The following is a 15,493-nucleotide window of genomic DNA, read 5'->3' as shown; positions in this document are numbered from 1 at the left end:
AAATGAATAATCTATAATACATTTTTTTGGTAAAAATTGGTATTGGTGAGTAAATAGAAATAGTCTGACCTTCCTTATAAAACCATGTACACAAAACATATAGGCCTGGTTTCACAGACAGGGCTTAGATAAAGCCATGTTTAGGCCTTTAGTTCAATTAGGACATTTAAGTAGCCTTTTTAAACATGACTTAGAAAAAAAACAGTACTGGTGGTGTGCATCTTGAGACAAAACTTGCTTTCAGTTAAAACCGCGTAAACATGGATTTTAGTCTGAGACTTTGCTTACACCTTGTCTGTGAAACTGGGGCATAAACCGTTTGTCACAAATATAGAGAGAGTAGAAAACCCCCCCGCTTAATAATGCCATTGTCATAGGTATAAAAAACGTAATTTAAATTAATTTATAAAGTAATATAATAATATAATTTAATATAATCAAATTCTTGGCCTGAAGGCATATTTATTGGCCAGTAGTTTTTATTTGCCATTGGCAGAGGTGGTAAAAAGTAGCTTTGGCAGATGCACTTTTTAAATGACTACAGAGCGATTTATATATATATATATATATATATGTATATATATATATATATATATATATATATATATATATATATATGTATGTATGTATATGTCACAAAAGCAATTGGACACTTGGATAGTTTAGAAGAAAGTTCATTTTTGTATAATTTTAATGCTCAGTTACTAGTCAGGTTGCATCATATTATAGCAGTGGTAAGGTGAGCATCAGACCATTATTTGTTTTTTGCACTTTCTTTTGCTTCTGATCTCTTATACGCGGTTCACTTTTCTTTTTACTGTTACCGTTCAAACTCCCTCCTGCTGTGGGCTGTTTATCCAGAATATGATGGAGTTTGTCCTCCTTTGGGAAGCATGACTGCACTAGCAGGGGAATGCTCTGCCTACTGTTGCTGATTAGTTCATAAAAGCTGTCAGTCAGGAGAATGGCAAATCATACCACTGTCCTCTTCATCTTCACCATCACTATCGTCTTCCTCATTCCCTCTGCCCTCTCCTAGTATGTGGTTAACAGGCAGGGGAGTTTGCTTCGGTGAAAACCCCTTGCTCTCAGAGAGCGTGAGCACCTGTGCGTCCATGTGTGAGTGTGTGTGTGTGAGAGAGAGAATAGATCAGGTACTAGCCTTGTTAGCTTTAGTGCATGGTTTACAATTTTGATATATACGGTTTGCACAACTTAATTAATTAAATGTCTGAAGCTGTTTTAAGGCCTTTTTCACACCACATGCTCAAGCAGCTTCTTAATTACGTATTGTTTTTTCCCCTGATGCATAACCAAACTCTATACAGAAAATAAAGCGATTTTCTAGGATGCTATGTCGAATATTTCCTTTAATAATGGTGAGGAACAGGTCTAAAGGCCCATTCACACCAAGAACAATAACTATTTAAGTGTCCACACAAACATATGTAAAGTTATGTTTATTCTAAGGCGCATGCTCCAGTTTTGTAGTCTGCTGCTTTAAATGCTTGAGCTCTATAAAGTCGGGTCTATTTTGATTGGCTGTCAATGTATTTAACACTTCTCAGCTAGAAAAAAATCACTCCAACGGATTCCATCGATATTGTTAGTTGTGGTGTGGACTTCAATTCTCATAAAATTAGAATGATTATTATTTAAACTATATAGTTATCGTCATTGGTGGGAATGGGCCTTAATGCTTCTGACAATCAGATTTTTTTGCGGGGATAAACACCGTTCTAGAATGGGAATCAACCATTAAATTGAACATATTATTGATATAGAGCAGGGTTTCCCAAACTGGGGTTTGTAAGTTGATAAAAAGCTAATAATTAGATTATAAAAATAAAAAATTACAATAAATGAATAATGAAAACACTTAATAAAAACAAAACACTTAATAAAAAGATCAAATATTTTTATATGAACAATAACCGACATCAGAGAACCATGAACATGTAAATGTTTTGTTATTATTGAACAATTAATTTAAAATCTCAGGGTAAATACTAGACAGAAAGTTTGGGAATCCCTGATATAGAAAATAATATTAAATGAATAAATACGTGAAAGTGCAAAATTGTGATTTGTGCCAGACTGCATCGAATTACCAGCTAACATGGCTAGTATGCTGTTAATGCAAGAGGAGTGTTAACGTGCCAACGGTGTACGTGATGTTGTAAATATGTTTGTTTCAGACGAGCCGGAGACACGGGATGCGTGGTGGGAAGAGATCCGTCAGGAAATAAAGTCTCATACCAAAGCTCTTGGCTGCCACGCTGTGGTGGGGTACAGCGAGTCCACCAGCATCTGGTACTTAAGAAACACACGCACAGACACAACTCTTTTCAAACAGTGCATCTCAACTTATTTGACTCCAAGGCCTCCCATTGTCCACTACAATATTTGAAAATACCTCATTATTTTCAGATGTTTGTGATTTACTGGATAAGGATTGATTTTTAGAACTTGGCATAAGTAGAGAAATCTAGAAATTAAAATTTTTAAATAAGACTTCGATTTAAAATTAGCCCAGGCCCTTTGGTTGAGCGTTTTAATATCCGTTGGTGTTTATTTTGTGTGTATGACACTAACACATGCACATTATCTCTTACATACTGTGGGTATACTTTCAAAGTACACTTTCAAAAATAAGTGTATTGTCATCTGTGGTTCCATAAAGAACATTTAACACCCATGGAAACTTTCTATTGTGAAAAAAGAAAATAGAAAAGGTCTTTTAACTCTTTCCCCACCAGTGCTTTTTATAAAAGTCAAAAGAAAGAACAGACCCTCTGCTTTAAAAAAACAAAACTTTTTATTCTAGCTTCATGCATTCTTTTTTTATCAACACTTGATTGGGGTAAGTTTCATTAAAAAAGCCAAGTTTTGAACAAAAAGCTGAGAAAATGACGTTTTTGTCAAAGACTACATCCATATCGGATTCATAACGATCCTACTTCCTACTGACCAGAAGTGTTTTTAATATGATTTAAAGGTACACTGTGTAGTTTAAGTATTTTATTATCTAAAATATCTTTGTTATCGCAATGTCTTTATTCATAAATATGTCCTCATTGGTGTAAAATTACCTCTATCAACGATCTGACTTTTCCTCGTAAGTGAAGAATTTCTTATCTTTATTTACATTGGACGGGTAAGTCCAAGGAGGCTTCCATGTCGTTCCGCCATTTTGAAAAACTATAATAGCTGAAAGGGACAAAAAGCACTAGCCTACCTCAACGCGTTTCCACAATGCATTTTCGTTCAGAGCCAGCGTCACGTGACTGAAACCAGCTGAAACGGACAAGGAGATCAGTGAGAGGCGCTTGTGGTCACTGCCCCGGAAAATTTCATAATGCAGGATCATACTTATGCCGAGCCACAGGAGAAGGAATCCTCGTCGCCAAAAAAGCGAAATAACGAACCTCATCACCTGAAAAAAAACTCAATGAAGTGCTATTGGAAGACATGTTGTCATAGCTTCTTGGTACATAACGGCTACCGTAGTTGCAACACGCATTTGAAAAAGCGAGGCGCTAGAGAGCACTATTAGTTTGAATGCAAAGTACAATTTCACCGCTAGATGGGAGAAATTCCTACACAGCGTACCTTTAAGACAAACCATGTGCAAATTCATAAGTCAACACCATTGCTGAGTATTTTCTCGATACAGTCTCAAAAACGCAGATTGAAATTGCAGTTGTTCTGTCACAAATGTCGTCGTAATCGTAGCATATCATAAGCAGGGGAGTATCAAGGGAAGCCAGGTTATTCTGGTATATTTTTTTGTTGATATGAAAAATCAGGTACATTTAGCAATATAGCGGATGAATTATGTATCTCTGTATTATGTATGATGTATATTACGATGTTATGATGAACTATTTGCCTTTCTCCACTGACGTTCTAAGTTGTTCGAGCGTTTCTAAGGATACTGATTTTCAGAAGGCAGCTGTCTGACTCTGAGATGGCGAACGGGAACATGGTTTGTGTAACATTAGCAACACATTATTAGCTGTTTGATAACGTAGTTAATCATATTAATTACCGCTGTGTGTCTTATAGCGATACATAAAAAGCATTACCATTCTGATACATCAATTTGTAGACGACCTCTTATAATTCACTCTTCCACTTCTTCTGAATCAGTTTCTGTTTCAAACATATATGGTTGAATTAAACCAGTATTTCCTCTTGCCATTGTGCAGCGTTTACTACAGTAAAGTTGAAAGAGTGGATCAGGGAATCTGAGCTGGTGTGATGCGGGGTGGAGGCTGGGACTAATTTGCATATTCATGAATCCGCGTATACTAAATGAAGCAAGGGTTTATAGTTACTTTTTTAAAGCATGAAGAAATTATTTTCACAGGATTTTTTTTTCAAATATGTCATTTTGGTTATTTTCAATATTGTCATTTTATAGGATCAAATGATTGATTACAGGGTGACTTTAAACTGATTTGAGTCTTTACCAAAAGCATGTGAAAACACCCTCAAATACAGCTTCCTCATCCCGTTCTGTGATGAAATGCTCTAATAATGTGCTTTTTATGTGTGTTTGCAGTGAGGAGGTGTGTATTCTATCAGCTTCAGGCACCGCTGCGATCCTCAGCTCCCGTTTCATGCAGGACGGCCCGCTGGAGACCGATCACAGGTTGTCACGGCAACCGCTTGTCTTTTCTACAGGGTCAGAGAGGGTCGATGGGGATATGGGTAGTACAGCCTCATTGGGGTAGGTTAATGACACACACAAGCGCATACACACACAGACACACACCCCTTTGGCCCCCTGCTAAGGGTATGGCATTAAATGATGGACAAAGCGCAAGCTCATAAACACAGCTTGCAAGTGAATTACGGTGAGCACAGTGACAAAGCTTGCACGTAAAATGTCAACCTGAAGAAATTGCAAATCCTAAACTCAAGCAAAAAAAATATATGTAATTGTGCACACAAATCAACACAGTGTGAGGAGAAATAACAAAACCACGAGTCCTAACAAGTCTCGCACGCTCAGAACTGACCATAAGTGCGAGTTCTGTTGTGCTGTTCTTGTTGGCCCTCTCCGAATGAACCAGTAATTTGGCAATAAAAGAGATTTGAAATAGGATGATAATTAGGTAGAACTGAGGAGTCGAGGTTGGGTTTCTTGAGAACTGGGGTAACTGTGGCAGTTTTGAGTGGCTGAGGAAATGAAGCAGAGGTAAGATGTATTAATGGAGTAAGAAATAGGTGCAGAGATGACAGAGTGGCAGAATTTCAGGATAGAAGTAGGGGCAAGTCGACAGGATGAAGAGTTGGATTTCAAGATTAACTCAGAGACAGAAGGATGGATTAGTCAAAGAAAAGCTAGTTAAAAGACTGGCCAGAGAGATTAGGCATGAATCTAAACTCAGCCGCCTCATCAGAGAAACACCGGTGGTCAGTTCTGCACGTGTGAGACCTGTCATGACTCGCACTTTTGTTTTTTTCTCCTTGCAACGTGTTGATTTGTGCATGCACAATAAAAATTTTTGTGTTCGAGTTTTTTACCTGCAGGTTTACATTTTACATGCAAGCTTTTTCACTGTGCTCACACGGCTGTAATTCACTTGCTCACTGTTTATATGCTTATGCTGATTTGTCCATCATTTAACACCATATAAAAAACCTCTTAAAGCAATAGTTCACCCAAAAAGAATTTTTTTATCATTCACTCTCCCCCTCATGTTGTATCAAACTGCAAAAAGGGTGTAAAATGAAAATTCACCATATCTATTTTCTAAATGAATGTTATAGATCTTATTGTGAACAATTCATCAGCGCATCATTTTATTCTTGTTTCGTTTAAAAAAACAATGTTTTGACCTCGTAAAGTTAAATGAAAATGCCATAACTACCTTCCAATAAACACTGACAGACTTCTCTTTGGTGACATATATAGGACTTCTCAAATTATTTAGTCTAATACTTTAGTCTAATAATTTAATGCTTAAACCCACTCCCCATATATATATATATATATATATATATATATATATATATATACACTCACCTAAAGGATTATTAGGAACACCTGTTCAATTTCTCATTAAAGCAATTATCTAATCAACCAATCACATGGCAGTTGTTTCAATGCATTTAGGGGTGTGGTCCTGGTCAAGACAATCTCCTGAACTCCAAACTGAATGTCAGAATGGGAAAGAAAGGTGATTTAAGCAATTTTGAGCGTGGCATGGTTGTTGGTGCCAGACGGGCCGGTCTGAGTATTTCACAATCTGCTCAGTTACTGGGATTTTCACGTACAACCATTTCTAGGGTTTACAAAGAATGGTGTGAAAAGGGAAAAACATCAGGTATGCGGCAGTCCTGTGGGCGAAAATGCCTTGTTGATGCTAGAGGTCAGAGGAGAATGGGCCGACTGATTCAAGCTGATAGAAGAGCAACTTTGACTGAAATAATCACTTGTTACAACCGAGGTATGCAGCAAAGCATTTGTGAAGCCACAACACGCACAACCTTGAGGCGGATGGGCTCACCAAAATTGGACAGTTGAAGACTGGAAAAATGTTGCCTGGTCTGATTTCTGTTGAGACATTCAGATGGTAGAGTCAGAATTTGGCATAAACAGAATGAGAACATGGATCCATCATGCCTTGTTACCACTGTGCAGGCTGGTGGTGGTGGTGTAATGGTGTGGGGGATGTTTTCTTGGCACACTTTAGGCCCCTTAGTGCCAATTGGGCATCGTTTAAATGCCACAGCCTACCTGAGCATTGTTTCTGACCATGTCCATCCCTTTATGACCACCATGTACCCATCCTCTGATGGCTACTTCCAGCAGGATAATGCACCATGTCACAAAGCTCGAATCATTTCAAATTGGTTTCTTGAACATGACAATAAGTTCACTGTACTAAAATGGCCCCCACAGTCACCAGATCTCAACCCAATAGATCATCTTTGGGATGTGGTGGAACGGGAGCTTCGTGCCCTGGATGTGCATCCCACAAATCTCCATCAACTGCAAGATGCTATCCTATCAATATGGGTCAACATTTCTAAAGAATGCTTTCAGCACCTTGTTGAATCAATGCCACGTAGAATTAAGGCAGTTCTGAAGGCGAAAGGGGGTCAAACACAGTATTAGTATGGTGTTCCTAATAATCCTTTAGGTCAGTGTATATATATATATGCGCAAAGCTATTGCACATGTCTTCCTGAAAAACCTAAAGCACTATTTGTTTAATTTGTATTTTTGTTCTGTTGTATTTTTTTGGGGTATTGTTTGTAATTTAGTATCTTTGTTTTTACTGTATTGCTGACTGTTTACTTGTCTTCTGTAACTGTTTTGAGGACTTTTACTTATAGTACATTAATTAACCTAGTATTAGTTTTTGCTGAAGTATTGATAATTGTGAAATTTCACTGATATTTAAAATTACTCATATCATGAAATAAGACTTTGATCATTTCACCCACCTTTAAATAGTGATTTCAATATTGAGCAAAATAATCGTGATTATGATTTTTGCCATTACTGAACAGCCCTAGTCACAGCCTCTTTTTTTTTTTTTTTATATATATATATAGTTACACTCAAATACACAATATCACAGATCTGTCGCTACTTCCATTTCATCATGACTTTAACAAAAAAGTAATTAATCGGTAAATTTTCTCCTTGGTTCAATAGCTCTTGAAGTGGGCACGGAACTTAAATTGTGACTTGAAAAATGTAAGGTGCGACTTCATTTTGCCCATTGTCAGTTTTGATTTCATACTGAGTTTAGAAGTCAAACAGGTTTGGAACAACATGAAGTAAATCATGACTTAAATTTAATTTTGGGTGAACTTTTCCTTTAACCTCAATACTAAACAGTACTAATTAAATTGGTGTGTGTGTGTCTGTGTATGTTTGCTGGGGACAGTTTTTACAGCTACTAACCAAATTAAGTCTTAAGGACTTCATAACAAATGGGCTAAAACTTGGCTGTCTCTGAATATGTACGTGCTTTATGTTAAAAAAAAATCTTTACAAATGTGTACGCTTATGTAAAGATAGTTTTAATCTGTTTATGGCTGGTTGGGTCTGTGTGTGCCCTTGTGTTATGGTTTATGTACTAATTGGAATTTTTATTTCTGTAAGATTTGAGGAGGTGGCGCCCCCTGGCTGTGAGTTCTGTCACATACCGTACGATGAGTTGAATATACCATTTCCTGCTCAGCTCACCTATTGCTGCTGCTGTCGCCGTTACAAAGTGCCCGATGTCCTCTTTACCACGATCGACCTGCCTACTGAAGCCAACATCACCGGGAAGGGCTGCCTGATTCAGGCCAGGTAGAAACTGCACATAACATCCTGTCCAAATGGAACACAGTATAGTGCAAGTAGTATCTGAAGCAATTAATTATAAATAGCAGTGTGTAGGGCTGCACAATGAATTGAATTAAAACCTAAATCACGATATGTCTTAGTGTGATCATCAAATTGCAAAGGCTGCTATGTAATCGAACAAATATATGTGCTGTGTGTTTCACTGTTCATGCATGAGCAGCTCGGTTTGCAGTAAATGACCCTCCACACAAACTTATGCTCTGAGTTTGTGTCGCTTATTATGTGCAACATGTGCCGACCATTTTTACAAACTTATAATGAGAAGCATTTATAAACTAACTTGTCAAGAAAAAAATCTTTAAGGGGCTTTAAGTCATTATTATTATTATTATTTTCTTATACAGTATATCATATTGATGTTATCACTAAATTTTTGGCCAAATTGTGCAGCCCTACAAACAAGCAAAGCAAACCTGGGGCTTTTTTAATAATAAAAAATTTAATAGGAAAAATCACTATTAGATTTTCCCCCAAATCTTGCAGCCTTAGTAGTTTGCTATATTTTATTTACAATGTTGCAAAAAAAAAAAGAAAGAAGACATTTTACTTTTTTAATGTGTCCCAAGTGACCAGTTAGTTCAGATTTTGGGGGAAGAGTTCAGGTCAAATGTATTGCATTGTGAGATACAGTGGCTACGTTTACATGCAACCAAGTAAATCATTAGTAGTCGGATTGATGGCTCAGTTCCTTTAAACACCTTAATCGATCCGATTGAGCTCAATCTGAATAAAATTTTGATCGGTTTGAAAGGGGTGGTTTATTCCTTTTCTTATCCGATCGAGAGAACATATAAACACTTGATCGGATTGAAAACCGAAACTGGAAAGGACTGGGCATATGCAATGACGTAGAAATGGCGTTATGACGTGCGGAACGAGCTGCATTTGTTGTTAAATAAAATGTAAATAAAATAATAAAATAAAATAATCGTCTGTGAAGTAGAGGAGAACAACGTTCCATTAATCCCCATCACTTCATAGTCTCATCCACAGACACTTTATTTTGGTTGCGGGAAGGGGCGTTTTTACTGTTTTATATATAAACAGTATGGCACAATGGTTCATGTGCTTGACGTCTCTTAATCAGGACCTAAAATAGATAAATATTAAGTTAACTGCTCTTTAAAACAAAGAAAAGAAGCAATGTAAGAGAATAGTATGCACAAACAGCGGGAAACTCTGTATATTCGTACAGTCGCACGTCAATTCATTTTGAATTCATTCCAATTGAAACAAAAAGTGTGCATGTAAACATAGCCAGTATGTTCTGGTGGTATACTGTGCGTTTTGGCAAATGTGATAGGTCATCTGGGTATTCTTTGCATCTCCACCCCACTGTAGGCTGTGTCGGACTAAAAAGAAGGCCCAGGGCGAGGGGAACGCCATGGCCATCAGCAATCTTCTGCCGTTTCTCGAGTACGAGCTCCACACACAGCTGATGAACAAATTGAAGCTACGGGGCATGAACGCTTTGTTTGGTCTGCGTATCCAAATCAGCGTGGGAGAGACCATGCTGCTAGGACTGGCGGTCAGTGTGCTATTACCCATAATGCTCAGTGCGTTTACTTAATTAATTATTACCGGTTGTCCTGTTAATATCTGTTGTTTGTTGCATCCAGTCTGCAACAGGAGTCTATCTGACAGCGTTACCCAGTCCTGGAGGAATCCAGGTATTGGGAAAAACTCCCAGTGACATCACATACGAACAGCACATCTCCAATATGCAGAAGAAAATCAATGACACCATCGCTAAAAATAAAGAAGTGTATGAAATCAACCCTCCTGTAAGTACACATACACGTCAAGGCACTTTCTGAGGTAGTATTTAAATCATAATCAAAATCAAAACGTTTTCTTTCTTTTTTTCCCATCGTAGGAAGTTATCGAAGAGATCATTGGTTCACCTATTCCTGAGCCTCGTCAGAGGTCCCGTCTCTTTCGTTCTCACTCAGAGAGCTCAGATGAGGTGTCAGAAATAGACCTGTCCCATGGGAAGAAGGATGCCTTTGTGTTGGAGGTAAACTGGCTTTGTACTAGAGGTTGAACTTAAACTTGGAGATACTGGACTTTTTTTGTGGAGTGAAAGATCTGTCTGATGTTTTAATACACTTCTAGATTGATGACACAGATGCTGTGGAAGATATTCATGCACTTCTGACTGATTCTCCCACCCCGGCTGGTACAAACCTCTGCTAGACCATTGTTGGACTCTATTATGTTTTTACTGGACTGTATATTCAGATGTGTGTTTGTATGTTGTCTTCTGGTCAGGTTTCTACAGCTGCAACACTGAAATCATGCCTGGGATTCAGAACTGGACTTCAGCTATACAGGTATCGTTCACCATAGTGAACTAGGGATGTGACTGTGAGGAAATTTTCCCACTGGTTAATCGACGTGTGACAACACCGGTAATACCGGTATCACTGGGGGGCGGGGCATTGGAATTTTTCCCTCTTTTGTACCGCTTTTAAATCTCTAATTCAAAAGCGAAAGTAAAATATGCAGGGCCGCACGGGCATTCATAAAGGTGAGGAGAAGAGCAAGCGTTTTCAATTAATTTCGATGGAAGTTGAGCGCGAACACACTCGCTTCGCTCCAGTGGACACGCACCATTATGAATGGCCGTGTGCATTTTACTTTCGCTTTTGAATTAGCACCAATTCAGGGGCAGCAGTTGCTTGAATGGTGGGTTCATTATTATTTTTAATGAAAAACACAACAAAACAGTACAATGACAAACTCGCTTAAATAGGCACTTTTACATTTCGCTTTGAAACCAAATCTTTCGCCGTTGTCTTGTCAGTCAAGAGTGAGCTCTAACTGAACTAAATTACTTTTATTACTATAAAAAATCTAAATGACGGTGGGGGCGGTGTGGAGGTGGGCAGCTGAACACCGGCAACACCAACTATCGCAGCAAGCCTATAGTGAACCTTTCCATTTCCTGAAAATTGCAGATAGAATGTTGGTGTGTGAAACACTCACAATTTGTTGACGTGCAACTTTTTGACTTAACTAAAACCAACAATATTTTAATAAAGACAGGATGTGCAAGAGCCATTTCAAACCGCAACACAGATATCAAAGGATTTTTTGAGAAATATTTGTTAATTTACAATGGACCCTTTTCACGGAGTGTAATGATGCATTTTCACAGTTATTAACATCATAAATCTTGCAAATAATTTGATTTATATATATATTTTTTTAAATGTATGTACATTTTACAAAATTTACGAAAATTTACATTTTCCTCACTTCTGACCAACACGGTCGATCTCTCAAAAAAATTGGGAAATTCATAGAAATGCTATCATGATTTTTTTTCTTTTGCTGTTGGAGCAAATTGGAAAGTAAAAATTGTGTTGGTCGTAGTTCACACCCGTTCACAACTATAGAAGTTTACTCAACTATGACAACTTCTGCTTGTGAAATGTGAAAAAAGTCCATGAAGACCATACCATTGCCCTAATATTTGCAGAATTTGCTAGTTTGAGATATGTGCACTCCAGAAAACAAATTTATTTTCTATATAATGTTTGCATATTATATTTGGATGTAATGCGCATTTGAGGTTGTTTCTTCAGAGTGAGTTGACATGAGGAGGTTTTCAATGTTTGGTGTGGAATCAATCATAGGTTTTTGTGTGCTTTCAGATGTTTACCTCTGTGAGGGTCTTTCGCCTTAACAACGTCAACTTGACCAATCAGGGACTGAATAAGGTTTTCAGTGACCTCTGTGAGAACCTGCTTAAGGTGAATACATTTTTTTTCCCCTATATTTCCTATATCTTATTTCTGTCATGGTCTAATGTAGACCAGCTAAACCAAGTTAAATGATTTAAACGTGCTTGAATATCACTGCTCTTACTGGAATATATGTGTGCTTTGTAGAGTTTGTACTTTAAACTGCGGTCATTGGTCCCCTGCTGTCTTTGTCATCTGAACTTCACCGTGGCCATACCTGAAGATGAGCTCATCCAGGTGAGAGCACACCTGATCTTACTTTTTTGTCAAATAAACATTCAGCTTTCAGTTTGCAGTCCTTGTTACTGTTGTGAAACATAAAGCAAGTAATTATGGATCCCTCAAGATCTGTTTATCCTCTTGGGTTTCATTCTTACCCTTTTACCTCTGTCCCGCATCATCTGTCAGTGTTGTTTAATTTACAGGTGGCGGTGACAGCTGTGGCAATGAGCTTTGACAAAGAGCTGACTCTGGAAAATGGCAAACAAAGTGGGGATAAGTCGCTAAAAAAGGGTGAGCATGCGGTCTATGTACCTTCATGTAGGAAACACCTCTCTGAAAAGCTGATCTGCATGGTCTCCTGTTGATTGTCTTTTGCAGAAAATGACGAGCAGCTTCAGTTCAACCTGGAGCTCAATGCTGAAATGTTGTCTTCCAACCCTCTTAGCTCCCCCAAAGGTAAACCCTGGTGAATCCAAACTTCACCAGATGCCCCATTCAGTTCTTTATAGCTCTTTAAATGTTTGCCATAATCCATCCATCCAGCCTTCCATCTAGGGGTGGGCGATATGACCAAAAAATGTTTCATGCTATGAGATATTTTATTTCACGATAACAATTAAAGTGCAATTTATTTAACATGTAGTTAGAAATAATCAAATGTAAAAATAAAATACTTCATATAGTCCTCATTGTATGAATTAAATATTAATTTATTTTTATTAAATCTACAAAAAGTTGTTCAGTCAAGATCAGTAAGTTATTTTCTCTTTTGATTGATTAGACACACAGGTCAAATCAGGTGTATTAGGCTGCTGTCACTTTAAGAGTGACCTTCAATCTTCCGCTGTTCCGACGCTTGCATGCCCATTGTAGGTGCTTTCGACGGTGGACGGGTCATCATAGGCACTCTGATTGGTCTACGGCAGGAGTCACCAACACCAATCGACAAGTCGATCTTGGAAGCATTTTAAGTCGATCGCGAAGAGTTTTCAAAATCAGAGAAAAGAATATATATATATTTTTATTCATTATTATTTATTAATTTAAAATGCACCATGTGTGAGCCTATTGTGTGTAGTAAATGGTGTCTAGGGGAGGGAAAGGGGTATATCTGTCCAATCAAGCCTATAGTTTACATATAATGTCTGTAAAACAACCGCTGACTTAAGCCTTGTTTATACTTTCGCCTGGCACCGCAGCGCGGCCCTCCGCTGACTGCGCGCGCACCTCCCCAAACAGACGAGGCATTTATACTTGACGCAACTGTTTTAGACTGAAAACCAGACCATACAACTGATTTAGACGTGCAAACTGGGTGCCGGTGTGATGAGATGTACTAATATCCGTCTGCTCGGGCAGATTCGGCTGAAAGTCGTGCATCTTCGGATGCGGAGGCGCGCGCTATTACAATGACGTCATTTTTTGCCGCGCGCGCACCTCCGCAAATGCTGAATTATAGTTGACAGTTTGTATAGTTATATACTATTTGTATAGTTAAATAAATATTTTGCAAGTGACTAACAGGCAACAAAGAATGTCAAAGTAGAACTACATTGTGGCCTTGTTTTTGCATAATTTTATGCAAGTGGTAGATCTTGGTTTACATTTGGACTTTGGATGTGATCTTAGGCTTGAAAAGGTTGGTGACCACTGGTCTACGGCTTCACGGGCCCATTCGCAGCAGAGTGCGATGCACTGTGTGTTGTGACACATTCCTCCCATAACCATCATTAAAATTTTGCCACAGTAAGACCTTCTGTTGGCTCTGATCAGACGGGATAGCTTTTGTTGCCCTCATGCATCAATGAGCCTTGGGCGCCCAACACCCTGTTTGTGGTTTGTCCCTCTCCTCGGACCACTGTTGGTAAATTCTCACCACTGCTGACCGGGAGCGACACACGAGCCTTGCCATTTCAGAGATACTCTGACCCAGTCACCTTGCCAGAACAATTTGGCCCTTGTCAAAGTAGCTCTTTGATGAATTATTGTAAAAAAAATATTATTGTTTATAGTATTGAGCCCTGGTGTTTAAATACTACTAATGTGTTCAATGCTTTCATTGCATTGGTTTCCTTTGTGTCACAGGTCTATCAGAGGTTGGCAGCCATCCGTCGGCCAAAGGTCAGTACCTGATTCGTTGCTGAGAGTTCTGGAGGCAGCAGGGTGTTTTTTTCTTTTCATTTCTGCTCCTTTTGTGTCTGACAGTTTGAAGTGCTGCAGCACACACCCCAGCATCATCCATTTTACCCCTTTTTCTTTTTTTTCTTTCTTTCTTTCTGTGTCTTGTTTCCTCTTCTCTTTGTCCCTCTGTTGTGTCGTTGTATGTATGTGTCTGTGGGGTTTGTGACCGCATGTGCACATATTTGTGTGTGTGTCTATCTGTGTTTATGTCTGAATGTTCGTCTGTCTGTGTCTGTCTGTGTGTGTGTGTGTGTGTGTGTGTGTTTGTCCAGCCCCCTCAGTTGATTACAGTTCCTTTGCAGACAGATGCAGCTCCTGGATAGAGCAGCTTAGACTGAAAGCTCACACCATAAGACGCGGATCAGTTAAAACAAGTAGGAGCACATGCAAACTCGCTTACATACATGGACACATTCCAACTCTCATAGACCCTAGTCAGAGTAGACTGCATATTTAAAGGGATCTTTAACTTCAAGATGCAATTAAAATGGGCAGAGTTTTCTTAATATACTCTGTTAATGCAATTTGCATGAACATTTACTTCTTCTAATCTATTCACATTCCATCAGTGCACATTATTTCAAATAAATTAATGTTTGTCTTTGTAATCTTTCACCAAAATAATACCTCGCAGACCTATTTTAGTGTTGTCAAAAATATCGATATTTCTATATGTATCGATACTGAATATCTGCAACAGTTCCAATGCTCCTTTTCTGCTTTATCGATACACCTATACCAGCTGTGCGTTCTCTCTCTCTTTTCTCCGATGGCGAATTGACACACACCCGCCTCGCCTCACTTACTCATTGGCTCTGGTTGAATAGTGCTTGTATTACGCATAAGTTTAGTCATTCCCATGGTGTCTTGCGCTCACACCAAAAGTACATACACCACTTATCTATATAAATGGCGCTCTCATAAAGCCGCCTCTCAAACAGCTCGCGAGTACCAAACTGAC

At 38.5% G+C, this 15,493-nt stretch overlaps 1 protein-coding gene across 6 annotated transcripts in view; it reads left to right on the top strand.

Moving 5' to 3' along the window:
• The window catches only part of c2cd5 (C2 calcium dependent domain containing 5), a 49,685-nt gene that overhangs the window by 25,897 nt on the left and 8,295 nt on the right, over window positions 1-15,493 (top strand). The window contains exons 11-24 of one of the 6 annotated variants that reach the window (XM_084410084.1): window positions 2,199-2,313; window positions 4,568-4,657; window positions 8,132-8,323; window positions 9,722-9,908; window positions 10,000-10,164; window positions 10,257-10,397; window positions 10,496-10,559; window positions 10,652-10,713; window positions 12,040-12,138; window positions 12,277-12,366; window positions 12,555-12,642; window positions 12,730-12,807; window positions 14,437-14,472; window positions 14,835-14,906. In XM_084410084.1, the coding sequence (XP_084266210.1) occupies window positions 2,199-2,313; window positions 4,568-4,657; window positions 8,132-8,323; window positions 9,722-9,908; window positions 10,000-10,164; window positions 10,257-10,397; window positions 10,496-10,559; window positions 10,652-10,713; window positions 12,040-12,138; window positions 12,277-12,366; window positions 12,555-12,642; window positions 12,730-12,807; window positions 14,437-14,472; window positions 14,835-14,906 (1,479 nt within the window). Of the gene's footprint in view, window positions 1-2,198; window positions 2,314-4,567; window positions 4,736-8,131; window positions 8,324-9,721; window positions 9,909-9,999; window positions 10,165-10,256; window positions 10,398-10,495; window positions 10,560-10,651; window positions 10,714-12,039; window positions 12,139-12,276; window positions 12,367-12,554; window positions 12,643-12,729; window positions 12,808-14,436; window positions 14,473-14,804; window positions 14,907-15,493 lie in introns of all 6 variants that reach the window. The other 5 variants (XM_084410082.1, XM_084410081.1, XM_084410080.1 and 2 more) reach the window with 5 other exon arrangements.

The sequence above is a fragment of the Rutilus rutilus genome, assembly GCF_951802725.1.
Source record: "Rutilus rutilus genome assembly, chromosome: 5".
NCBI classification, from domain to species: domain Eukaryota; kingdom Metazoa; phylum Chordata; class Actinopteri; order Cypriniformes; family Leuciscidae; genus Rutilus; species Rutilus rutilus.
This window is presented reverse-complemented; position numbering and strand designations above follow the sequence as displayed.